Source organism: Lissotriton helveticus, chromosome 9 (genome assembly GCF_964261635.1).
Source record: "Lissotriton helveticus chromosome 9, aLisHel1.1, whole genome shotgun sequence".
NCBI lineage: Eukaryota > Metazoa > Chordata > Amphibia > Caudata > Salamandridae > Lissotriton > Lissotriton helveticus.
In genome coordinates, this window is record NC_136070.1 from 1,261,134,429 (window position 1) to 1,261,158,876 (window position 24,448).

The following is a 24,448-nucleotide window of genomic DNA, read 5'->3' on the forward strand; positions in this document are numbered from 1 at the left end:
TACGGTACAAAGTGCACAGAACTGCAAGAATGGTTGTAGACGGCTTTGTTAGTGCACCCAAAAACGTAACTTCCAAATGTTGAGAATGTATTGACATTCAAATGTCTTGGAAAGTCTCAAAGGTTGATTGAACAGCACAGAAGACCTAATTCTACACTACACTAGATGAAAAACTCTTGTTACATGAGGTGTTGGATTAAAATGCAGAGTGACTTTGAACACTATGGATGATGGACATGAAGTCCTAGAGACAAATTCATGCACTGCTTAATTTTTTCTCCCTCTCCACCAAAAGCCCTAGGCTCCTCAAAATCTATTCCAGTATTGGCGATGGGCGTTTCAGTTCCAAGAATGCAGCATTCGCAATGCACAGCAGAGAAAATATTGTAGAATGAAAAGGGCTTAAGAGGCCCTTTTCAGAGAGTATTTGCCTTTCGACTACAAAGCCCCCGAACTCTAGCTCTTTGATGGACGGGCATCATCTTGCTTTCCCTCAGTTACCCCTAGCATGTGAGCAAGAAAGTTACGACGAGGATGGGGGGAGTGAGACAATGGTAACAATGTGCAGGAACGTGCGAGAAGATGGTGTCGTTTTCAAGCACAGATGGGCAGAGTAGCGGTATCTGACTTACTCTGCTGAGCAGAACCTCAAATAAGGACAATATGAACACATTGTGTGCTTCACACCGACTATATGCAAATTGGTTTTGTTTTGGTGCCTATGGCAGCACAGACCAAACTGCTAAGTCGTGTACCTCTGTACACGGCAAGCGACCACAGACACGTTTTTGCCTTGTTGGTCCAGCATCAGGCCCAACAAGGCCAAACTATGCCTGGGCTGGACTGCTTCTGTACTGAACAAGAGTTGATAAGGCATAGTACGACAAAAGGCTGAACTGATACTTTTGGGTAGGCCCAAGACCTGTCTGTAGACAGACTATGGTCTCAATAGAGCCGAAGTTAGTTACCTGCACCTAACAGTATTTTAAGCATTCTATTCATCGTTTTACGTTGTTCTCCTGCTAGCATAACATTTTTATTTTAAGGACGAACCTCAGTCATTAACATTATTACTCAGGAAGCAGGTTGCCTGCATGTGTCATACCATGTACATGACCTCCACAATAGGATTTGTGGTATACTGTCAAAAAATGTATGGACTTCCAGTACTTGTAGTCACTCTACATCCTGCATAGAAATACTAGGAGCAATAGGACTTACTCCCTGTGCTAGTCTAACATTCTCCCTGCACTCCACCAATTATCCTAGATAAGAAAGGAAAATGCTACTTACCAGTATGCATCTGTTCTTGGCATGTACAGCTGCAGTTACACACTGTGCATAGATGGCCACCTAGTGTTGGGCTCCGATGTTTGCAGTTTGTTTTTGTTGTAAAAAAGTCATTGGAAGTCACGGGACAGGTGACTTCTCTGAATCATACTGCGCATGGGCATCGGCTTCATCCCAGATTGTTTTTCGCCATTAGGGAAGTGATGGAGCTCTACAGGAAGTAGTGATGTCCATGTGATTTGTATCTAATTAAGATAATACTGGAACAGATAAAGGCAGCCGCGGAGGCGGGTGGGCGTGTGCAACTCTGCAGCTCTACATGCCAAGAACAGATGCATACTGGTAAGTAGCATTTTCCGTTCGAGGCATATGAGCTGCAGATTACACACTGTGCAGATTGTATAGCAGTACCCACCTTTAGCGGCGACTACCCGTATCTGTTGCAGTGGTTTGAATCAGAATTTTTAGTACAGCCTGGCCCACAGTGGCTTGTTGTTTAGTTTGCACATTTACACAATAGTGTTTTGTGAATGTGTGCGGTGTATACCATGTTGCTGCTTTGCATATATTATCTAGGGGAATGTTCCCTAAGAATGCCATGAAGCCCCTATTTTCCTTGTAGAATGGGCTTTTGGAGGAATTATTAACGTACGATTGGCTTTCTGATAACATATTTGTATGCATTTAACAATCCACCTAGCTATCCCAGATTTTGATATGGGGTTGCCTTTGTGGTGGCGAAAAATACACAAAAAGCTGTTTAGTTTTACGAAAAGTTTGTGTTCTTTCGATGTAGTACAGTAATGCTCTTTTGACATTGAAGGTGTGTAGAGCTCTTTCTGCGACTGTTTGTGGCTGCGAGAAAAATACGGGCCGCTCAACAGATTGATTTAGATGGAATGGTGAAATGACTTTTGGAAGGAATTTAGGATTAGTACGTAGAACCACTTTGTTATGATGCATTTGCAGAAAGGGTTCTTGAATGGTAAATGCTTGTAGTTCACTAACTCTTCTGAGAGAAGTAATAGGTACTAGGAAAGCTACTTTTCAAGTTAGGAATTGCAATTCACGTTTATGTAATGGTTCAAAGGGAGGTCCCATTAACCGTGTGAGAACAATGTTTAAGTTCCATCATGGTGCAGGTGGCGTTCTGGGAGGGATTATTCTTTTGAGTCCTTCCATGAAAGCCTTTATAGCTGGTGCTCTAAAAAGAGATAGATGTTGTCTATTCTGTAAGTATGCTGCAATGGCAGCAAGGTGTAGTCTGATAGACATGTAGGGTAAATTACACTTTTGAAGGTGTAATAGGTATCCTATGATGTGTTGAATAGACACATCTAAAGGATTTCTGTGGTTGTTTTGACAGTATATCACAAACCGTTTCCACTTAGCAGCATAACATGCTCTAGTAATGAGACGTCTAGCTTCTTTGATAACGTTCATACATTCTGGAGGAAGGTTGAGGTAACCAAACTGACTTCAGGAGCCAGATCGCTAGGTTGAGCTGAGCTAGGTCCGGGTGTCTGATCTCTCCATGGTTCTGTGTTAATAGGCGTGGAGATAGGCTTAGTTTCTGGTGTAGTACCACAGATAGTTGCAGCAGCGTGGTGTACCAAGTTTGTCTGACCAAGTAGGAGCGACTAGAATGAGTTAGGGAATGTTGCTGTAGTTTGCTTACTACTAACGGAAGTAGTGGGCGAGGGGGAAAAGCGTACGCAAATTGTCCTGACCAGTTCATCCATATCGCATTGCCTTTGGACAACGGGTATGGATATCTGCAGCGAAGTTTGGGCATTTTGAATTTTCGTGGGTGGTGAAGAGGTCTATGTGAGGTTGTCCCCACATTTGGAAGAATGGTTGAAGAACGTACAGATGAAGTTCCCACTCATGAATCTGCTGTTTGTCGACTTAGCAGATCTGCCATGGTGTTTTGTACTCCTGGCACGTGTTGAGCTAAGAGGAAGATATTTAGTGGTATGGCCCATCTCCATATCTGCTATGCTAACAGAGAGCTGCAGAGTGTGTTCCCCCTTGTTTGTGTACATGGCTGTCATATTGTCTGTGCGGACTAAGACAGCTTTGCCCGATACTTGTTTTTGAAATGCTTTTAGGGCTAGAAAAACAGCTAGTAACTCCAAGTGGTTGATGTGGAGTAACTTTTGTTGCGGTGTCCACCTGCCTTGCATGGTGTGATGCAGTAGGTGAGCTCCCCAGCCAGAGAGCGACGCTTCCGCTGTCATGATTATTTGAGGAACTGGCTCTAGAAACGGTCAGCCCTTTGAAAGGTGTTTGGTGCTCCACCATTGCAGAGAGCGATGAGTCTGACTGTCTACCAACACTAGGTCGGTTAATTGACCAGGAGCCTGGTTCCATTGGCGTGCTAGGCACTCTTGAAGTGGACGCATTTGCAGTCTTGTATGAGGTACTATTAATATGCAAGATGCCATCATTCCTATGAGCTGCATGAACACTCGAGCTGGAAGCGAGTGTTGTAGTTTGAATCTTGTTGGGAGAGTTTGTACACTTGTTATCCTGGCTGGAGAGGGATAGTTTAGTGTTAGTTGGGTGTTTATTGTAGCGCCGAGATATTGTTGTATGTGTGAAGGTTGCAGATGTGACTTGGTGTGATTTACTGTGAATCCCAAGTCGTGGAGCAGTTGAATTGTAGCGTGAGTGCATTGTACATACTGGCTGTATTAGCTGGCTTTTATGAGCCAGTCGTCTAGGTATGGGAAAACCTGAATATGCGGTCTTCTTAAGTGCGCTGCTACCACTGCTACGCATTTGGTAAATACCCTTGGTGCTGTTGTGACTCCGAATGGGAGCACTTTGAACTGCTAGTGCTGCCCGTCCAGCACAAATCTGAGATATTTTCTGTGCGCTGTGTGGAGAGGAATGTGAAAGCAGGCGTCCTTGAGATCTAGAGTGACAAGGAAGTCGTTTTGTAACAGGAGCGGAAGGACTTGTTGGGAGTGTAACCATATGAAAATGATCCGACTGTATGTAAATGTTTAGAGGTCTGAGGTCTAGGATAGGTCTTAGAGATCCGTCCTTCTTTGGGATTAAGAAACATAGGGAGTATACTCCTTTATTTTGCTGATGCTTTGGGACTATTTCTAATGCATTTTTGTGCAGGAGGGATATGACTTCCTGCCTGAGCAGTGACAAATGTTCCTGAGACATTGGACGCTGCCTGGGTGGTATGTTTGGGGGGGGGGGGATGTTAGTTCTAGACAGTAACCTGACTGAATTATATGAAGCACCCACCTGTCTGATGTGATGTTTTCCCAGGCTGGTAAGTGTTGCTGTAGTCTTCCCCCGACAGATGTAGAATGGGGCGGGGGAAGGGGAGGGGAGTCATTGGGCAGGAGTAGAGGCAGAGCGGGACGGGTTGTTTTTACCTCTGCCCATGTTGTGGTTACCTCTGTAACCACCCCTTTGGTAGCCCCTACTATAGGTGGATTGTGTGGGGGCTTTGTACGAGGTAGAAGGTGCGTCTGAAGAGTATCCCCTGGTGGCGCCTCTGTAAGATGAGAGGCGAAATGAATGTCTGGGAGCCTGCGACTGCAGGGCTCCCATAGATTTGGCCGTATCTGTATCCTTTTTCACCTTTTCAAGGGATACATCTACATTGGGTCCGAATAAGTGTTGCTCATCGAAGGGTTGGTTTAGTATAGCACTTTGGACTTCAGGTTTGAACCCTGATATGCGTAACCAGGCATGTCTACGCAACAAAACACTGGTGTTAACTGCTCTGGAGGCAGTGTCTGCTGCATCAAGTGCACAACGAAAGGAGGTGTTTGTAATATTTTTCCCGTCTTGGACAAGCTCATTTGCTCTATCTTTGTACTTATCAGGGAGGTGCTGTATTAAGCATTCCAATTCGTCATAATATGCCCTGTCATATCTTGCCAATAATGCTTGTGTATTGGCAATACGCCACATGGTTACTGCTTGAGACGCAGTTCTTTTCCCCAATGCATCAAGGAGCTTAGACTTTTTATCTGGTGGGGGAGCCACAAGCGAGTCAAGTGGTACTGGGCCTTTAATATATGCTGGGTGTGAAGGGGCAGCTTTATATATCTTCTCTAGTCGTGGGTTTATGACCAGAGTTCTAACTGGGTCTTTGAAAACTTCAGGAGCATGCTTAATCAATCCGTTAAGCATGGGTAAAATGGATGAGGATCTTTGTGCATTATCAAAGGTATCCATTAGGAGGTCTTCATCTACAGGGTCTGTATGCATGTCCACCCCATGATACTGCGCAGCTCTGTGTACTAATTGATTAAAGCCCATAGTGTCTTCTGATGGGGAAGGCCTAGAGGGGTATATGTTGTCCTGAGGGACATTTGGGATGTCTGGGGTGTTCTAATCATCCCACGGGTCAGGTGAGCCTAGATGGATCATCTGCATTACCCCCTATATCATCAGAGCTAACTTCCCTGTTGTCATCATCTGGTATGATAGAGGATGTAGGGGAATGTTGTGGTAGGGGCACAGGTGGTGATGGCATAGGTGGAGAAGGGGAAGGAACTCTTAGAGGAGAGGTAGCCATGTCCTTTTTTGGATGAGGAGCCGGTGCATGTGTATCCAGTGGTCGTTTTTTTAACTTAGAATTAATCGACTAGTGATTGGATCTTTAACTATAGTCTTTTGTGCAGGGTCTTGGTGAAATAAGTCCCCTGCAGGAGGCCGATCTTTTGGTGCGGAAGAGGTTTTGCCACCGAAGTAGCTTCTTTTGGTTTTTTGGCAATGTCTTTCACAGGAGAAGCAGGAGTCTTTTTCGGCTCTGATGGTTTTTTCGGCTCCGATTATTTTCTTGGTTCGGGTGCATTTTTAGGATCCGATTTTTTTTCCGGTTCCTGTGGTCTTTTTGAATCCGAAGCGTTTTTGCTTGGTTCCGACCTGGGTTTCGGTGCCGAGGGACTAGCGGTATGCTTCGGCTCCGATTGTTTAGTTGCCGGCGTGGTAGGTGATGTCGTCTTTTTCGGTGCCGGTAGGTGTGCTTTGGCACCGTGGGGAGGCCGACTCGAGCCCGAGTTGCCGGAAGGCTTAGCTAGCTTCTTAGCCGGGCCCGAAGGTGGGGCAGTAGAAGCAGTGTCTCGGTGTGCATCCGAGCCCGAGGGCGAGGGTGTGACCGGAGCCTTCTTTGGATGTGTCGAGGAAGGGTCGGGGTCGACGGTCTTACTTACGACCCGCTGTGCTGGAATGATGTCCTCGACTTTGGAATCTTCTGCCTCGGAGTTGCTGTCGACGCCATGTTGTTCTGGGACGTCGCCGCCCTCTGCGAAGATGTCGTCTGGAATCGGAGCTGAAGATCGAGCCATTGTTCTCCTAGCTCTTCGGACCCGGATCGTCTTCTTGGAGCGGAAGGAGGCACAAGCGGAACAGTCTCTGGCCTCGTGCTCCGGGGAGAGGCAAAGGCTACACACCTCATGAAGGTCGGTGTGGGGAAACTTCGACCCACATTGAGGACACTTTTTAAATGGCGTCCTTTCCATGAGCTTGAGTCGAGGCCTAGTTAGGCCCGAAAGCTATTGCCGACAACCGGAATCAAAATCTTCGATGTTGAAGAGTAGCGTCAGCTGGAAATGCGTTCGAAACTAAATTCTGGAAGCTGGTGAGGATTGCGCGTCGAAGGAAATCGGTTCCAACATGGAGCGCTGGAAACACATTCGAGCCAGACGGCAGAAAAAAACAATCTGGGGATGGAGCCGATGCCCATGCGCAGTATGATCCAAAGGAGGAGTCACCTGTCCCGTGACTTCCAAATACTTTTCTACAACAAAAACAAACTGCAAACATCCGGGCCCAACACTAGGCGGCCAAAAAAAGCACAGAGTGTAATCTGCAGCTCATATGCCTCGAACATATGGTAACCATTCTAAATAAAACTGAATAAGACTAAATTAAAAACAAGCTGGTATCTTTATATGAAACACAAAGTATGTTACAAGAATTCCACCAGGCACATAAGTGGCACTAAAGGTTATAGAACTAAAGCCACAAAAAACAAGCAAAATGTCTTTACGACAACATCTAAAAATATCTCTAAGAATAGAAATAGTTTTTTATTATTTTTGTTATAAACGCATAATTATTCATTTACAGTCTCAACGCTAGTCAAGTATTTTCCCATTTAAGATGATTATTCATCTTTACTTTCTGCACAAAAAGAAAAACAGTTTATAGTTTCAGTATGCAGAGCAAGCCCTCTATTGTGCGCCGGTACAAGATCTTCAAAACCGTGAAAATGCCCGGCTACGTCAGTACACAAATCCCTTTTATCAATAAAAAATGTTGCTTAGCTTCCATATTTTTTCTGAAAGGTAGTACACAAAACGTTCAAACAAGTTGTTTAATAGTTTTTTTATGATGAACATTGGGTATGTTTTCTTGTATACTTTATTTTAAACAGAAGAAGCCTAAAAGGGCTTCAAAACTACACCAATTTAAAAAAAAAAAAAAAAAAAAAAAAAGTTAGGCATCATATTAGTGTAAAAGTCTGTACAGTTTTCCTTTACATATTTTCTTTATCTTCTCAGCCACAAAGAGTTTCCTAGTGCATGCTGTTGACATTTGCAACAGCAATGGCGTCCTGGATCTCTCGGATGACCAGTATACGGGTGAGCATCTGTTCCATTTGCTCTCTGCTGATTGGTTGGGTGGAGTACCAAATAGGACTGTTGGGTGCAACCACTGGTTCTGGGGTCAGGTAAAATGTATCATTTCGACCTTTTACACTCTGCGGACTGAAAAAATAGAGACTTTTTAGTTCATAGGTAAATACAACTTTGTTTACATGCGAAGTAATTCCAACATGATTATCTACCCAGGCAAGGCAATTTAACATGGAATCTTAGCTGAAAAAAACCTTTCCTTCCTTCCTTGTTCCTTTCAACTGCCCCTTTTTGCATCTTTTGCTCCTCTTACTGCTCCGTTTTGCATCTTGGTCTCTTCTGTCACTTTTTGATACGCCAATCACGTTTTCCTGCTCAGCCACTCTCACTAATCCACCCATTGGCCCCCCCACTCATCCCACACTCCAAGACCATACAAAACGGACCCTCAGCTGCACCACCGACAAACTCCACCTGCTCAACCATGGAGTCTTAGGAGTCTTTCCTGGTGCAGAATTTTGTATCCAGTAGGAATGACTGTGGTGATGCTCAATGCATGGGACCCACTGGGGAGGTGCTCAACCAGTCCTTCGGGCAGTTGCTTGGCCATGGGTTGGGACAAGGTAGTGACCATACTCATGGTCGACGTTGTCTGGCTCATGGTGCCTATGCATCTTGTTGGCGTTACCCTTCTGATTCAAAGGACAAGCTCGGCTCTGAGCTGGACTGCAGCAGCTGGGACCCCCAAAGGGTCAGCTCCTTCCACCACCTTGCGGACGCGTTCCCCGAAGATGTCGGGGATGTAATCTTCATCTCACCTCTGCATCCTGAGATGTGCCCACCTCCATTTGCATAGGTATCGAAGAGCCTTCTTCGACCGAAAGGTAAGGTAGGTTTGACACTTTTTCTTGTGCTCAGGCAAGAAGCAGAGGTTACAAACTTCAGGATACTGTGAGTGACACTTAGGGCAGTATTGGAAGGGCACCCATTCCATCACTGACCTGCCAATCTTGACGAGAAGACATCCAAGACTAGTGGTGGAAGACTCTGGGTGGGGGCTGAAGCAAAACCGGAGGGTGACGAGTGAAGTGTCTATTTTGAGGTTCATAGAACAATTAAGTGAGTAGGGATCTGTGAAGTTCGTTCCAGGACAACTAGAATCAAAGGGTCGAAAAGGCCCAATGAAGGTGCTATTGTGCACAAAACACAGAGCCAGATCAGTACAAGTCTGAACCCAATGGGAAAAAAAACCAAAAAACAATCTAACTATTGAGCCAATGTGCATTGTCAACTAGGGGAGGACTACCTACACTTCATGACTCAAAAGGCTTCTTTGAAGAAAAAGATGCTGCAAGCATCCAAGCCCTCAACACTAGACGGCAGGAGTATGTAGAGCATGTGTATCTACAGCCACACGCTACGGAAAGTAATTTTCCAGTGTGAACATCACAGATATAAAAAAAGAAAGAAAAAAATCAATATCAAGATGGTGGCTGTGTGTGTGAGGGGGAGGGGGAGAGAAGTAATCGCCCTTATCAGTCGATCACATTTGATAAAGTAATTGATAGGATTCACAAATTTCTGAATCACGATTTTAAAGGTCAGAGAAATACACGGTTTAAATCCCATCCAGCAATTATACGCGTCTACCTCCAAAACTAATTAACTGATTTACGCCAAACATATGAAAGCACACTATCTGAGGGAAGGTCTACTCTTTTGCCAAGTTTGGGGTAAATCAGTTCAGTACGTTTTGCTATAAGCGCAAGCGATATTTCGAATAGGAGCTAATAAGGAATGGCAACTTTTCTTTCTTTTTTACCGCCCCATCCACCCATTAACTTTTTCCCCTGCATACATCATTAAGAAAATTAGCAGGTTGCTACTTAGCTGGCTATATAAGTGACAAATGAGTCAATCAGGCTAAAAGCTATAGGCTAAACAATCCCTTTTCAATGGAAAGGGTTTTTGAACCGTAACTACATAATGATTATTGTCATTGGGTAATATATGAATGTTATGATATCGACAGGTTTAGAACCAGGGTGCAATAATGTTTGGATTAAAACAAAAAAGAAGTTTAACTCTCTAGAGACTGGTTCTCTATATGGAACAAGCAGGTTGTCTAGAAAAGGCTATGAGAAAACCAATGCTAGGCATTTAGCTGTGAGCATCCCCAATATACACTCTTCTACCAACATTTAGTTACAGTACAATCTGCTGGACCTCTTAGGGGTGGTATGACTATTTCAGCTAGAGGTGGCATGTCATATCCCTGCAGGGATGCTCATCACTTGCACCTCTGAAAAGGATGCATTCTGTCGGAGGAGCCGAGGCAGATAATCCAAGTGTGTGCCAACATGCACGGAACATAGGAAACACCATGGCACTGCCTGCTGTTTACCCAAGACCAAAGTAAGGGGGCAGAGGGGTTGGAATGAGTTTCTCTTGTGGCTCTCATGAAGAATGGTTACATTAGACCAATGCAAGTGCACAGACGTTTGTCAACCTTTGGCTCTTAACTTTGGAAATCTTGGATGTGGACCATGCTTGGCTGGAAGGTGGTTTGCCAGGACTCACCCTCTGAAGCATGCATAAAATAATAAATTATGTGTCGACAACTGAAAATAGACATATGGGATGTGGTACTAAGAAGTGCAAATTACAGCCCCTCTCCATAGCATGGAAATGAAAGGAAAGTCTGGGCACACTCTGGGAGCACTATACCAGGCTTTTTAATGTCATGAGGGCCTAGGAGTGGTGAAGAATATTTTATGAGTTAATCTGTGAACATCAAGAACCTTCGGTGGCGAGGATGGGCGAGTGATCCACTATATATATATGGACCAAGGAGCACCTAGTTTCCTCTGGAAACATAAAAGGCAGCATTGGAAAAGACACTAATGTAGGAACACAGAAGGGGGGGTGGGGGGTGCTGAGGTACGACCATCTAAGTCATTATCAGTCATTTGAGAAGTAATTTATAACAGTACATAGAGCTGCTAACCCTCAGAAAAACCCTTTTACATTCAAACTATATGGGAGCATGACGCAAGGCCTGATACGTAGGCACAGGAAAGTGTGTCTATGCCTAAAACCTGGTATGAAAGGTCATTAGAACCTCAGATTCAGCATTCCATGACCCTCTGCTCCCCGATGCTTCATATTAAATCTAGAAGCCGCTTTAGTTGCTGGAGCCAGTAAGAACGGCTTGAGTTCAATCAAATAAGAATTTAGAGAGACGATAGGTTATGGCGAGCCAGAAGGTATGGTGATCAGGGCGTGCGCATAGATTTTCATGACACAAGCAAAGACTTAAAAACATTTGAATGAGGAAGAAGAGCGGTCAAAACATACATACAAGTAGCTGAAACAGATCATAACAAAGGAGGAAAAATCTATTTTGTGCAGGTTAGTGTTGCTGCATGAACACTTGCTGAAAGAATGCGTCAGCACAACAAAGCTATACTAGACTCTTGCAACATTACCCGCTTCTGCGAACCAATTTAGAAATACTGTAACCAATAGACATAGTATTGGGATAATGAACCTTACTACATAGTAACATGCACGCAAAGACAGATTATCTCACCATTTGAAGAGGTAGAAATCGTATAGTTTTATGGGACACCTCAGTGGATTCTCTGGGTTTTCGGTCTGCTCTGCATACATGTCATCTGTAACTTAATGGAAAAAAATATATATAATTAGAAACTACAAATTTGAAAAATTCTTTAATAAAACATGTTTGTTATATGGAACACTGCAGTATGGCAGGGACTTCGTCAGTCTCAATGCAATTCCTCCAGTTCTCAGCATGACTACACTCTTAACCCTCCAAATAAATGTAATTCAATATTAGACACTACAGTATATGCGCTTATGTTCCGCAGTATCATCACAGTGGCAGTTCCAGTAAACAGGGAGTACAATTATGACACTATCACAACCATTGTGACATGTAGTCCAAAGTTGAGGGGAGATACTATTCTAGATCAGAGCAAGAGAAACGACTTCACAAATAACTGATTTAACAAGAACACATTTGTTTGGGAAGAAATTATTAAGCTGCACCAATAATTTGAATGTTAAAAACAGTATTCGGGAAGCCAAGTGCCAATGCGATTACAGATAAGATCAGAATGGCACCTGGGATGGTGAGGTCTTAGCCCAAATGTTCCTCAGCTGAGAAAGCCTGAGTAATTGAATGGATATCCTTATTACATCCAGTGGAGCAAGATTCTGGGTGGGAAAAGAGGTGAGTGTGCTAAGAATTAAAGGACAATTCATAATGTCATATCTGATCATGAGGGCAAGTACCGCCCAAATCAACCAAAATAAGGCCAATGGAGACAAATATTTCAGTTGTTAAAAAGGAATCCTCAAACACATCCAAATTATTTTATACTGTCAGCTTAGAACACAGGGTACACAAGACTAAAGTGGCGCCTTTGATTAAGGTGAAATTGGAAACCACTTTACAACAAAATCACAAGAGATATTTGGGAAGTCCACTGCACACATCACTAGAAAGCCCTCCTCTGACTACAGGATCCAGTTCTGATGACCACATCACCAAAGACAATAAAGACAGACTGCTGGCAGTATAAAAGTAAAATTACTTATTTGCAACCCTAATATTACTGCATGTCGGGATGTCACTGAAACACTATTCAAAGACAGTCTGAACTTTAACAAAAAGTGCCATGAAACCGCTGACAGAATGGTGGTGTACGGCTTCACATTTGCAAGATCATTGGAAGTTTAATTAAAAAATGGGGTACACAGGTGCAACAAATAACATTTTTGGTGAGATGCACAAGTTTGCTCCACTTTTTGAAAAAGTATCCTAATGTATCAGAGAATAGGTTGGTCCATTTGAATAAAGGTGGGGTTAGAGCAGAGGGGGGTTATGCAGACCTAGTAGTACAGCAATGTAAATTCGACAGACACACACAACAAATGTTTAATTTCTTAGGAATGGGACGGGAGAACAAATTACCGAGCAATAGGATAACCTGGCAGCAAGTTATCCTCTGTGAATGAAAAAGAGGTCTATGAAAAATGCTTGATTTAACCATACACCAGCATGAGCAAAGCATATATGAAGCAATGTCCATGCAAATGAACACATCAAGAACAACCTTTGCAGTCATTCAGGAATGGCACTAGCTGTAAATCACCGAACAAGTTAAGCATACTAAACTAAATTTGTGGTTATTACCAGAAACATCAGAGGGGCATAAAACACTAAACATAAGCATGTTTTAACTTGGATGACCAGCTAGCTCAAACATTATTACAAAGATAGCACAGGTCTAAAATGCAGACATCACAAATTGGAATGAAGGAATACTGTGTAAATTGCACAATGGATGAGAAAATATTAAATAAGGATTACAAAGCATTGACCAAATTCACCGTATTCAATATAAGTTCAAGTATATTCAGCAGAAGTGACATGACTGTGCCTTATGTCTGGCGAAATAGATTAATTGGATGAGCAAAAACACAATGGAAATGGACTCGTCCAAGTTATGCGTGATCAGCTATGTGCATGAAAAAACTTGAACGCATACACAATTCCCACAAGAATATTACTTGGATTTACTCGACAAGCACAAAAAGGTACAAAAGGACAGAAGATTGCACTAGCAGAGTCATTGGATGTCTTCAAAGCAATAACTGAGTACCATTCTCCTTAAAAGTTACATCTCATGCAGGCCTTTTAATGGCAAGTTAGAATTCCCTTTAGGCTTTCTAACTCTGGCCACACACTTCAAGAGAAAAAAAACACTACTTATATCTGATCTAGACCTGCTAATGGGTATGGTCTCTGAATCCATCAACATAATATTTTTCTGCACATGTGGAATCCCCAGAACACGTTACTGTAAACCCTTTGATATTAAAAGCCATAAAAGCAAGAAAAACATGCCTGCAAGAAGCAACATTTTTGAACACTATAAACCAGGCATACTTATTTATGCATTTCTTCCCTTATCTTTGCTCTCTATTGGATAGCGTGTGTCCCCCACTGAAGGTGAAAAAACACACCCCAAAGGAGTGAGGAATTCGAAACCATTGCTAATATAGGAACCTGCACTACTTGCAGATTCTTGCAAACTTCTAAACATGCCATAGCCAGATTGAAATATTGCATATTACCACATAATCAAATAGAAAGTCTCCTGGTTAGTATGACTTGAGCAAATTTCACCACAGGAAAAGGAGTGACTTTGGATTGGTACTTTCAATGGTATTTACAAAGTGGACTTCTAGAGATCAATCTACGATTTTGCAAGGCACAAAACATGTGAGTTTCGAATTGAAAGTGGTCATCGCTTACTGTGAAATCTGTAAAATAAAGGTTTGAATCTTAAAGATTTCTCACTTGAAATCCCCACCCCCTCCACGCCACCCGGCTTTCCCACCTTCAAGAGTGGAGAATAAACTCAATATTCTAGCCTAGATTTGGAATTACAAATACAGCTCCTACAATGAAACAGGTGAATGAAAGGTTTCTTAGCTGTAATCCTAATTTTCTTTCGGGCGAATCCTCATAAACGTCATGAGCACTAAATTGTCCTACTCTTGGGAGGGACCCCGAAGCACTTTGCAAATATAAATATATGGAAGATGTAACTTACTCTGTAAGCATCTCTTCGTGCCACATAGTGCTGTGCATACTCCTGCTATCTAGAATGGAGCTAAGATGAGTACAACTTGTGTCTCCTCGAACAAGCTGTTCGATGACCATGACTGATAATGAGCATGGGCACTAGCTCCAAGGTTAGATTTTATTCCTGCACTGCAGGTGAGGATTGGGAAAAAGCATCAAAATGCACAATGCTGCCCATGCAAGGAGAAGAGGTATGAAAACGACAGGGAAAATATCTGCAACAATTGAAGGCTTCTGGGGAAGAGGTTGGGGGCATGTGAATCTACAGCACTACATACCACGAACAAATGCTTAAGCAACATTTTCCGTTTGTGGTATGTGTGGCTGTAGATACACTTGATGTGCAAAGAATGTAAAGCAGTTCTCCCCCAAAGCAGTGGGAAGCCAGAGGATGTGCCAGAGATCTGGAAAAGGGTATGTAGTAGAGTCTGGCTCACTAGGAGCTGCATCACTGTTCAGACTGTTAGCTGACGATTTAGTTGAAAAAGAGGCAGCAGTAACTGAAAGGCTTGGACTCTTGCAGGACTGGAATAAGCTTTCCGGTGAGTGAATTGAATATTACCTCTAGGTTCGGTTGTATTTGTGATTGTTAAATGTGAGATTTGCCTACATTGTTAGTAAAACCCAGATTGTGGAGGAGATCTAAGGTGATCCGTGTGTGAGTCAGACACTTGCTTGCACTATTCAGTCGTTGCGATGCAGGAGGACGTGAATGCTGCTTCTCCGTAGATAAACGGCTACCATTGCAAGGCGTTTGGAGAACACTCATGGGGTGGTAGTGACTCTGACTGGAAGAACTTTGAATTGAAAGTGCTGTCCACTTACCATGAACCGGAGGCATGGCAATATACAGGATGAATCGGGATGTGGAGATAGGAGTCCTTCAGGTCGAGGGCAGTTATGAAGTCTCCTTGTCACAGCAGCGGAATGACATCCTTGATCGTGACCATGTGGAAATGCTTTAACAGGACGTACTTGCTAAGGGGGGGGTCAGAGGTTTAGTATAAGCCTCAGGGACACACATTTTTTAGGAATTAGAAAGCACAGGGAGTACACCCTTTGCTGCGTTGTTGGGGTGGCACTGGCTCTATGGCTCTTTTGAACAAGTGTGAGTCTACTTTCTCTTGTAGGAGGAGCCTTTGGTGGTGAAAGGGAGTGTGTGTGGGGGATGTAAGCTCCAGGCAGTATATTTGCTCTACAATTGTCAGGAACCCCTGCAGACATTCAAAAGGTGCTTGCTGGTCGAGGTGGGAGGGAGAGAAGTCACTGCTTTAGGGGGGCTGCTTCCTTAACTGTTCCACCCCTACCACTACCTTTGTGTTGTTTCCCCTAATGGCACACCTGGGCTATCCTCAGGAGGCTTGTGATTGTTGTTGCTGCCTCTGATATGAGGAGACACATCAGTGGAGGAAGTCTTGGAGCGGCCACAAAATTGTTAGTGACGAAAAGTTGTATGGGGCAATGGAGAATGGTGAGCCCAGATTGCTTTGGCCTTGATTTTCTCCAGCATCCGATAAATCTGAGGCCCAAACAGAAGTTTCCCATCAAAGGGCACATGAATCAGATGCTGCTGGACCTCCGGCTTAAAGCCAGATCCACGGAGACAAGCATGTCAACGGATTATCATGCTGCAATGTATGCCCCTGATCGCAGTATCGGTCGCATCGAGGGCCAACCTTATAGCGGTGTTAGAGAGTATTTGCCCTTCAGCGACAATCTCCCGCGCCCTATGCTTGTATCGGTCTAGGAAATATTTGAGTAGGTCCCCCATTTTGCCCCATTGGGCACTATCGCATCTCGCCAACAACCCTGAGTTTGCAATAAGCCAGTGAGTTGTTGATAGTCGGTCAACCAGTTTTCCCTTCTGCATCAATCATTTTGCTGTCGCTTTCAGACAGCAGAGCATCCGTAGTTCCACGGGCATTTGCCCGTTTACGAACAACTGGCACTACCAAGTAGCAGCCTAGCACAGCAGTGACACTTTGTATGTTAATTTCTGTGCCTGCTGTACCATGCATTTCATTTCAACTGTGTCCAACCACTTGCTCTCTTTATCTGGGGGAACAGTGGAAAAAGGTGTAACGGCGTGCAATTTCCTTGATGCGGACACTATGACCTAATCAGGACGTGGATCTATTGTAAGGAACGGAGGGTTCCGATCCGGAGCTTTATATTGTTTCTGCTGTCTAGTGGCAGGAGATTTTGCAGATGATAGAGAAGCAAATAAATGCATTGCTGGTTCCAAAAGACCTGGTACTAAAATCATTAAATGTCTTGATGGTGGCCTGTGATGCAATGTCTCAAAGATTACGGATGTAGAAGTAGTAGATGTTCGAATAGAATGTTACATTTTAGTGCATCCCTAACTAATAGGTCATTCAAGGAAGTCTCAATAGGCGATATTCTCGCAAGAGGATAATCCGATCAAGTCACTCAAAAGTCCCAGATAGAGGAATGGAGCTGAACTATAATACGAGTCCAAAGAGGAGTGAGCAAGTTTCCTAGGACTTATGTGAGAACTTGACCTCTCAATAGCGCATCTAGGGCACCTTGAATGAGAACAAAACCTCTTAGGATATTTAGAGCTTAATTAAGTGCTATACCAAAACTAGGTTTATCGTGAAAACAGTCCAGGGGTTCCCTTATAGGTGGACAAGGGCTTGCTATGGCAATCCCAAGGTGATGTTCTAAGAGATTGTGATAAGCCTAAAGCTGCTCGGCCACACTGAGTGCCAGACATCTGCAAATACACATACTAGTCAACAAATGAGACACAAAAATGAATAAGGAGTTCCACAGCAATTTATAAAACAAACATGTATCTTTATACATGTTTAGGCACCGGAAGCAATTGGTTCAGGGAAGTATGTTTTCAAACAGAAATTCTTTTCAGTTAAAAAAATTCGACACTCAGAGCAATTTTTAGAAGCTGCAATGTTATCATATGGGAGGAAAAGTCAATGCGGTATTCAGGCACAGTACAGTGACTTCTGGGAATAATCTCCAGGAGTTCAGGTGAGTGGTGGGAAGGTCCAAGGCAGCACCATAGGAACACCACCAGTGGCACTAGTGTGGCCAGGTGCAAAACAGTGTTGGGTGCCCAATGTTACTCCATGGGAATCAGTCTTCACGTAAAGATGCTGCAGGCTTGGACTGGGAGGCCAGTCAGGCTGAACCAACAGGAGGCTCAGGCCTCACGATACTCGGTGATGTAGGGACACCTTTGGTCTTCTCCATAGCCCAGGGGCGACGGGTGCAGAGGTGCAGAGGTATCTTTAGCCGTCAGGTTTTCCTTTACGAGAGCAGTCGCGGTAGAGGGGCTTACGTGCAGTGACTGCAGGCGACTGATAGTTCACTGGGGACGCGGTCTCTGGAGGGCTGGGGGACCATGACTACACCGTTGGCCCACTTCAACTCAGGCTTGGAGCGACGGGTGCAGTGGTGTCTTCAGGTGTCAGATTTCTGCAGTCACGAAGTCCTCACAGCAGTCTTTGGATGCCTGCAGAATGCAGGGAAGCAGGTCTGCTACTTCTTGGGAGGTCTTGGTTCCTGGGTGAAGTACTGGCAGGTCCCGGGTTTAGGGGACTCCGCATCTGCAGGGCAAGTCGTCTTTTGTCGCAATTGTTAAAGTCAGCAGGCAGGACGGCAGGGATGGCACCAGGTCAGATGCTGGGTCTTCAGTTCTTGCAGGATGCAACTTTTCACATCCATCTTTGTCTTTCAAATCGGCAGGATCTGATTTCCTGGTGCCGGGGCTCCCCAAAATACTGAATTTAGAGGCGTTAGGGGACTGTAGGGTGGTAGCCAGTGGGCTACTGACCCATGGGGTCACTTCACCTCCTATATGACCACTTCCTGTGGAAAGTGGGCCTAACCCTGTCCCAGAGATTCCCAAGTGTGCCAACAAGGATGACCACTTCTGAAAAGTTGTGCCCACATCAAGTTAGGCCACCTTAGGGGTGGTACAAGCCTGGGGATGGGAATGCCTGCCCGACTAGCAATTCTCTTGCCAATCCCAGTGCCAAAGGGCTCTGGACAAAGGGGGGTTAGCCTCCTCTCCTGTGAGGAGAACAATTCGCATTTCAAAGGTGGGAGCTTCCTTCAAGCTCGCCGGCCTAGGAGTGCTCATCAGTAGATTATCCTGAGGAAGGAGGTATGAACACCCTCTACCCGTTTACGTTTTATTTCTGACCTCCTGAGAGCAAAGTCCCTCACCCTGGGAGGATACAAATCGGTCTTGGGTGGTAGGTTTTCAGGTGACACCTCCAAGGTGCCCTCTGTGTGCTTGTGTTCACAAATCGACCACGGGAATGAGGGTGGGTTTGTGAATATGAGATGTTAGATACCAAACATCCCTATTTTCAGTGAAGCCATCACGTAGCTGGGGAACTTGTTTTCACCATTGTCCAGCACATGTTCAAAAATGACTTTCCTGTTCACTTGTACTGGCAGTATTGGAACTGACCAGCACAGGGGCATATCTGCTCATGCAGGTATGTCCTCACATGGAACCTTAGGGCTGTAAGGATGACTTACAAATACGACATGCAGTGTTAGGGGACATGGCACACAGGGATGAATTTCATGTCGTGTTTTTAACTTTTTCCTGCACCCAAACATGCAGCCTGTGATGACAGCACTGCACGAGTTTGGTGAGGTGTCCTATAGGGTGGCACCAATTGTGCTACAGACCTTGGGGGACCAGCTCTAGTACCTCGGGCCCGATGTAGGTACCAGGGGAACCATTTACTAGGGACTTGTAGAGGGTGCGAATGGTATTGGCAATTGGGAGACCAACTGTATATTTTTGGGAAAGAGATCTGGCACTGGAGACCTGCTTAGCAGAAACCTAGTGCACTTCCTGTCAAAACCACATGCATGTTATGTTATGTTCTGTTGTCTTGTAAAGCGCATGGCTACCCCAGCAATGGGGCGTCCCAGCGCTGTAGACCACTGGGGAACCCGTCCTGGCTTTCCCTGTGAGATGATCCCTACTGGGTATCTCCAAGGTGAAACCAGGCATCCCCGTGTATGTGGGGGGCCGTTGTGGAGATGAGGCAAGCTAATGCCCAGAGTTGCCGAGTGTGATCCCTGGTTAGAGTAGGCACCGAGGCGAGAATTATCGAGTCTGCTGACCCTGGTCCACGACCCTGCCGCGTCGGGAATTGAACCCTGGTCCCGGGCCGTCCTCTGCTTCCGGGTCTGCCGCCTCTAACCAGTGAGCCACACCACTCCACAGCAAAAAGTGGGTGTGACCATGTCAGAAAGGGATACTTTCCTACAGTGATCTTCTCCTTTTTAATGTAGTTTCCTTAGGAGCTTAGGAACTAAGGGGAAGTCTCCTTAGCATGGGGAGAGCCCAGAGGACGATTACAAAACTTCTCCTCGCTCCTGGGAATGTCTTGAAGCTGCTGCCTGAAGTCTCTCTCCTGATGCCATGCAGCCTGTTCTTCTGCCTGTCTTTCAGGGTCCTCCCGGACATTTTATGACAGAGTCCATAGTCTCGAGGGTGGCGATCCTCTGGTAACCATAGAGGTCAAGGGGGTCTGAATTGTCTTCTTTTGTGCCACAGACAGGGCATTCCACAAAAGGTGAAGGCATTCTCAATGGAAAAATAAAAGATTCTAGTCAGAAAACCGGTTAAATCCTTCCTAGTCCTACAAGTCGACAAATGAGGTGGATTGAACAAATTTTCCAAAAGGGTTTTCGGATTTATGAAAAAAATACAACCAAAAAAACGAAGGAAGGCTGAGCTCAGTGCTCCCAGATCCTGTTGCCATGAGCCAGAAAACAGAACTGACCTGTCACCTCTGGTGCACGATGGAGGTGGAGGGGGCACAGGGAGGCCCTTAAAGACACTGTGCCAGTTTTATGGCTTTAATGTATGCAGCCTGCCCTGCATTCCCTTATGTTTCCTTTCCCAAAATAATTTGCCAATACTTAAATGTAGTGGCTATTTTTTCCATATTTGGAAACATTTCAAAGAAGAAAAATAATTGAAATCTGGTCGTTCCTAGCCTTTATCTGGCTGCAAAAAAAATAGTTTTTACCTATTTGCACTTCTTTCAACAAAAGGGAATTGCACATACATATATGCGTACATTTACAAAACACTCTTCCTTTAAATGTATAAACAATCCAGTCAACATTATGAACACAGATTAGTGGGTGGGATGACTTCATATAATCTCACTGAATACCTAACAAAATGAAATTAACTGGCTGGAACACTGAATGTATTCAGGGACTCTTGAGAAGCCTGCTTACAATGAATTTCTTGCCTTTTTAACCACATTGCATGAAAGTTTTGTTTCAAAGGGAAGTACTAAAAAGTAATTTTCAATCCAGTACCTTACTGTAAACCCATTAAAAAAATCGAATTAGTTATAATAATAAAAAATTAAAAAGATATCTTTTTTTATTTTTAAAGAATATATGTTTAAAATATATTTTGGATGAAATATTTCCTTCTGCAAAAAAACGTTCTGGGAAATGCATAGAAGAAAACCGGCTATATTTATGAAGTTAATGAAGATATTCATGTTGGATAATTTATAAAACAAACAAATAACGTTCCTTCATCTAAGTCAGGGAGAATGATTTGATAAAGGATAGCTCATTAACTAACAATCCAAGTTTTCCATCTGGGGTATCTTTCTGTAATTCATGGAGATTTCTATATGGTTAGATGCTCTCTCGAGAAATGTTCTGATGGCCCTGATTTTAAGAGAACTGGAATTAGTCAAACCCTTTGACAATCATTTATCACAGTGACTTCAATATCCGAAGAGAAAACAGACCTCGCTGCAAAATCTATTTCCATGATTAAATTCTCAATTGCTTACCCCTAATCACGTGTTGTACCCACCCCCCCCTTCCAAAGTCAAGAGATTAGGTTATTTTATTCTTATGTTTACGACTATTCAATATAACCCCATAACAATTAAATAAAACGTATTATCTTGCAAACTTGGTTCTTCACTGTGCTCCTTTGTTAAATTCACACACAGAGCATCCACATAAAGCCAGGCACATACGTAGAAACAAACGTTGCTGGATTCTGTCTTGGCACATCCTGATTAAATGAACTGCCTATCACCGCAGTTCATTCTGGGATAGATGACGCGGTGTCTTTACTGTATGTATCCGCCCTGCCGGCATGTTGATGTAGGCAGCTGGGATGTCCTCTCCGCATAATAAAAATGATTGATTCTAAAGGGTGATGCTTACATGCAACATTCCCAACTCTATTTTTGGGAAGAACTGTAGTGGGGTTTTCAGACAGATTTACTATTTATAGGGTTTGCATTTCATTCGAATTGGTTCCTCATGTTTTTTTAAAGAGAAAAGATGGATATTGTGGCCTACTATAGGCATGTCTCCTTCAAGAGAACAATGTGTTCTGGGATCCTGCATATAGGTATAGACACCTCAGACTTTAAATATAATACAGAAGGACAAACTATTGTGATATTAGTATCCGAAGCAACAATGAACCAAACGTATCAAAGACCTCCTTACCTTTTTGACCAGCTTGATGGATTCCCAAAGCCTTCAGATACCGGATACTTGTGCTCTTGTCCTTTGGATTGGAAGGACTCTTTTTCGTCTGCCGCAGGACCTTTGAAAAAGCCAGTTTCATGTGTTGATCTACTGTTTTCAACTGGAAATACCTGAAAGGAAAAATAAACAGATTTAAATTAATAAATACACTAATTTGTTGGGTGTATTCTTTTGTTGTCTAAAATGAACACAGCAGAAAAGCAATTAGAGTTTAATTTCATGGTCTGTGCCAAATAGAATATCCATAGAACCCAGGACAAGTTGGACTTCAACCGTGCAAAATAATTTGTGGAAAAGAGAAATGCCTGGCACTATTTTCAACCTAAAAGTGTGCAAAAAAACACACTGATAACTATCTAAATACAAAATTAAAACATAACTTACTTGCAATCCCGGTTCTCCATCATAGGAATTGTTGCTTAATTCTGCTTTCTAAAAACTCTTAAATGCTATATTTAAATCTGTCTAAAAAACAATGCACTTTTGTATTGTAATCCTCTGAAAAAGTTAAACGCTGAATACAGCCTAACTCTACATGTTGCAAAGCGACCCCTTTTTGGGTTGTCACCCCGTATTTTTGGGGGGTCTTAGCTGCTGGTAATCTTAAACTCCAACACTGGGACACTGCCATCTAGAGCCCAGTGCATGTGCTCTCACCCCTACAACATGTGGAAATTGACTTAAAACCGGATTGGTACATTTAGCTTGCGTATAAGGTTATAGTATATGGAGCAGAAGTACACCCATGGCATGGAAAGTTAAATGCCACTTGTGGGCTGCAGCATGTATTGTGCCATCCCCTAGAGGCATACCCTGTGTAGTCTGACTGCTGTATCTTGAAGCCTGCTGCACAGCCCTGACAAAAACTACTCTTTTGACAGGTTGGAAAACCAGATTTTAAGTATTAAATAAGTCACTCCAAAGCGCACCTTGCTGTTTCAAGAGTCGAACATGTGCGACATTACAAATGTCAAGTTCCCACAGGGACTAGGTCCAAAACGACATCATCACTGGTCAGGCTGCAGCTGGCACATAGAAAAAGTCAAAGTATAAACTCCCTCAGTTAACTCGTAACACACAGGTCACATTCAGCTGATCAATCAGGAGAAAATTTGACTTCTTTAAAGGGAAGAACCAAGTGAGACAGGACCTCAGATTTAGAAGGGGACTAAAGTCAAAAGTTACCCAAGTTTCAATTTGATGATGCACAAATTATCTGTGCGGTACAACCATTCTATAAGGAACACTGCAACGATATTTGAAATACTATAACTTTGGGCATATTTCCATCTTCTAATGCCACTGGTCCAGGCCTGTTAGAGACCGTAATGCAGTAATTCTCATCTCCATCCACCTCCAAAGTTACAATAATGAAAAAATTCAAGCCGCCAGGGCAAAATGAGCGATTCTTGAAAGGAGAATCGCCACCAGATTCTGTCATAGTAAATGCAGTTAAGGTGCTTTTCTAATTTGTCGTCTAGATTAGCTGAAGAAAATTAAAAATGGATGCATCGGCCAAATATGGAGGTATATCCAACCATTATCTTAAAGAAAGCAAATTCTACGGCACAAGTGTCTAGATATAAGAGCATTTTGCTGACTACATCCCTAGCAAAGTGAGACACAATATTCTAGATGCGGTGAACAAAGGAAAGGATTGGTCCAATCAAATAATTAAGGAATCAGATAAGGTTGTTGACCTAACATCATATGGCTGTTCTCATGCATTGTGCAGGAGGTCCTCTTGGCATTGACTGAGGTCTAAGTCTTGCTCTATAAAGATCCAGAGTATTCAATTTCTAATTCTTACTTCTATTGCGTTCCTGTGTAGATGACAATATGTGCGGACAAAGGAGGAAGCGGATGGGCTAAATGCCGGGTTTTGAGACATGCAGGAATTCTACGGCTGTCAGATCGAATTGTACTCACTTTCACCAAGTAACTTCCTCAACATCAAGAGAAAGAAGTTATCAGTTCTGTACAGGTATTACATCTAGAACTAGGCATCACAGGTACCTCTGCAAACCCACTACGAGCTATTTACTGAAGCTTTTGCGTGAAAGAGGTCTACCAAATACCCTCGGTGATGCTATGAAATCTGACCAAAAGGGTAGTTTGTATAAGACTTCTGCGTTGTCAAAAAACTTGCCACTAGGTTAGAAATGTTTTAATTTGAAATATGGCTATTTTTTTTTTTAACTGGACAACCATAACCCAGATAAAGATTTTAAAATGGAGTATCAAAAAATGTAGCTAGTCGAATGATAGAGCCTATTAAAAGAGCAAGCAATAA

At 43.5% G+C, this 24,448-nt stretch overlaps 1 protein-coding gene across 6 annotated transcripts in view; it reads right to left on the bottom strand.

Annotated features, from left to right (window-relative positions):
• Window positions 1–7,342: 7,342 nt before the first annotated feature.
• QRICH1 (glutamine rich 1) overlaps window positions 7,343–24,448 on the bottom strand; it is a 190,136-nt gene continuing 173,030 nt past the window's right edge. For 4 of the 6 annotated variants that reach the window (XM_078661804.1, XM_078661803.1, XM_078661808.1 and 1 more), the window contains 3 exons: window positions 22,114–22,265; window positions 11,503–11,593; window positions 7,343–8,042 (listed from right to left, as the gene is read on the bottom strand). In XM_078661804.1, coding sequence (XP_078517930.1) covers window positions 7,850–8,042; window positions 11,503–11,593; window positions 22,114–22,265 — 436 coding nt within the window. In that variant the 3' untranslated portion in view covers window positions 7,343–7,849. The remainder of the gene's footprint in view (window positions 8,043–11,502; window positions 11,594–22,113; window positions 22,266–24,448) is intronic. The other 2 variants (XM_078661807.1, XM_078661805.1) reach the window with 1 other exon arrangement.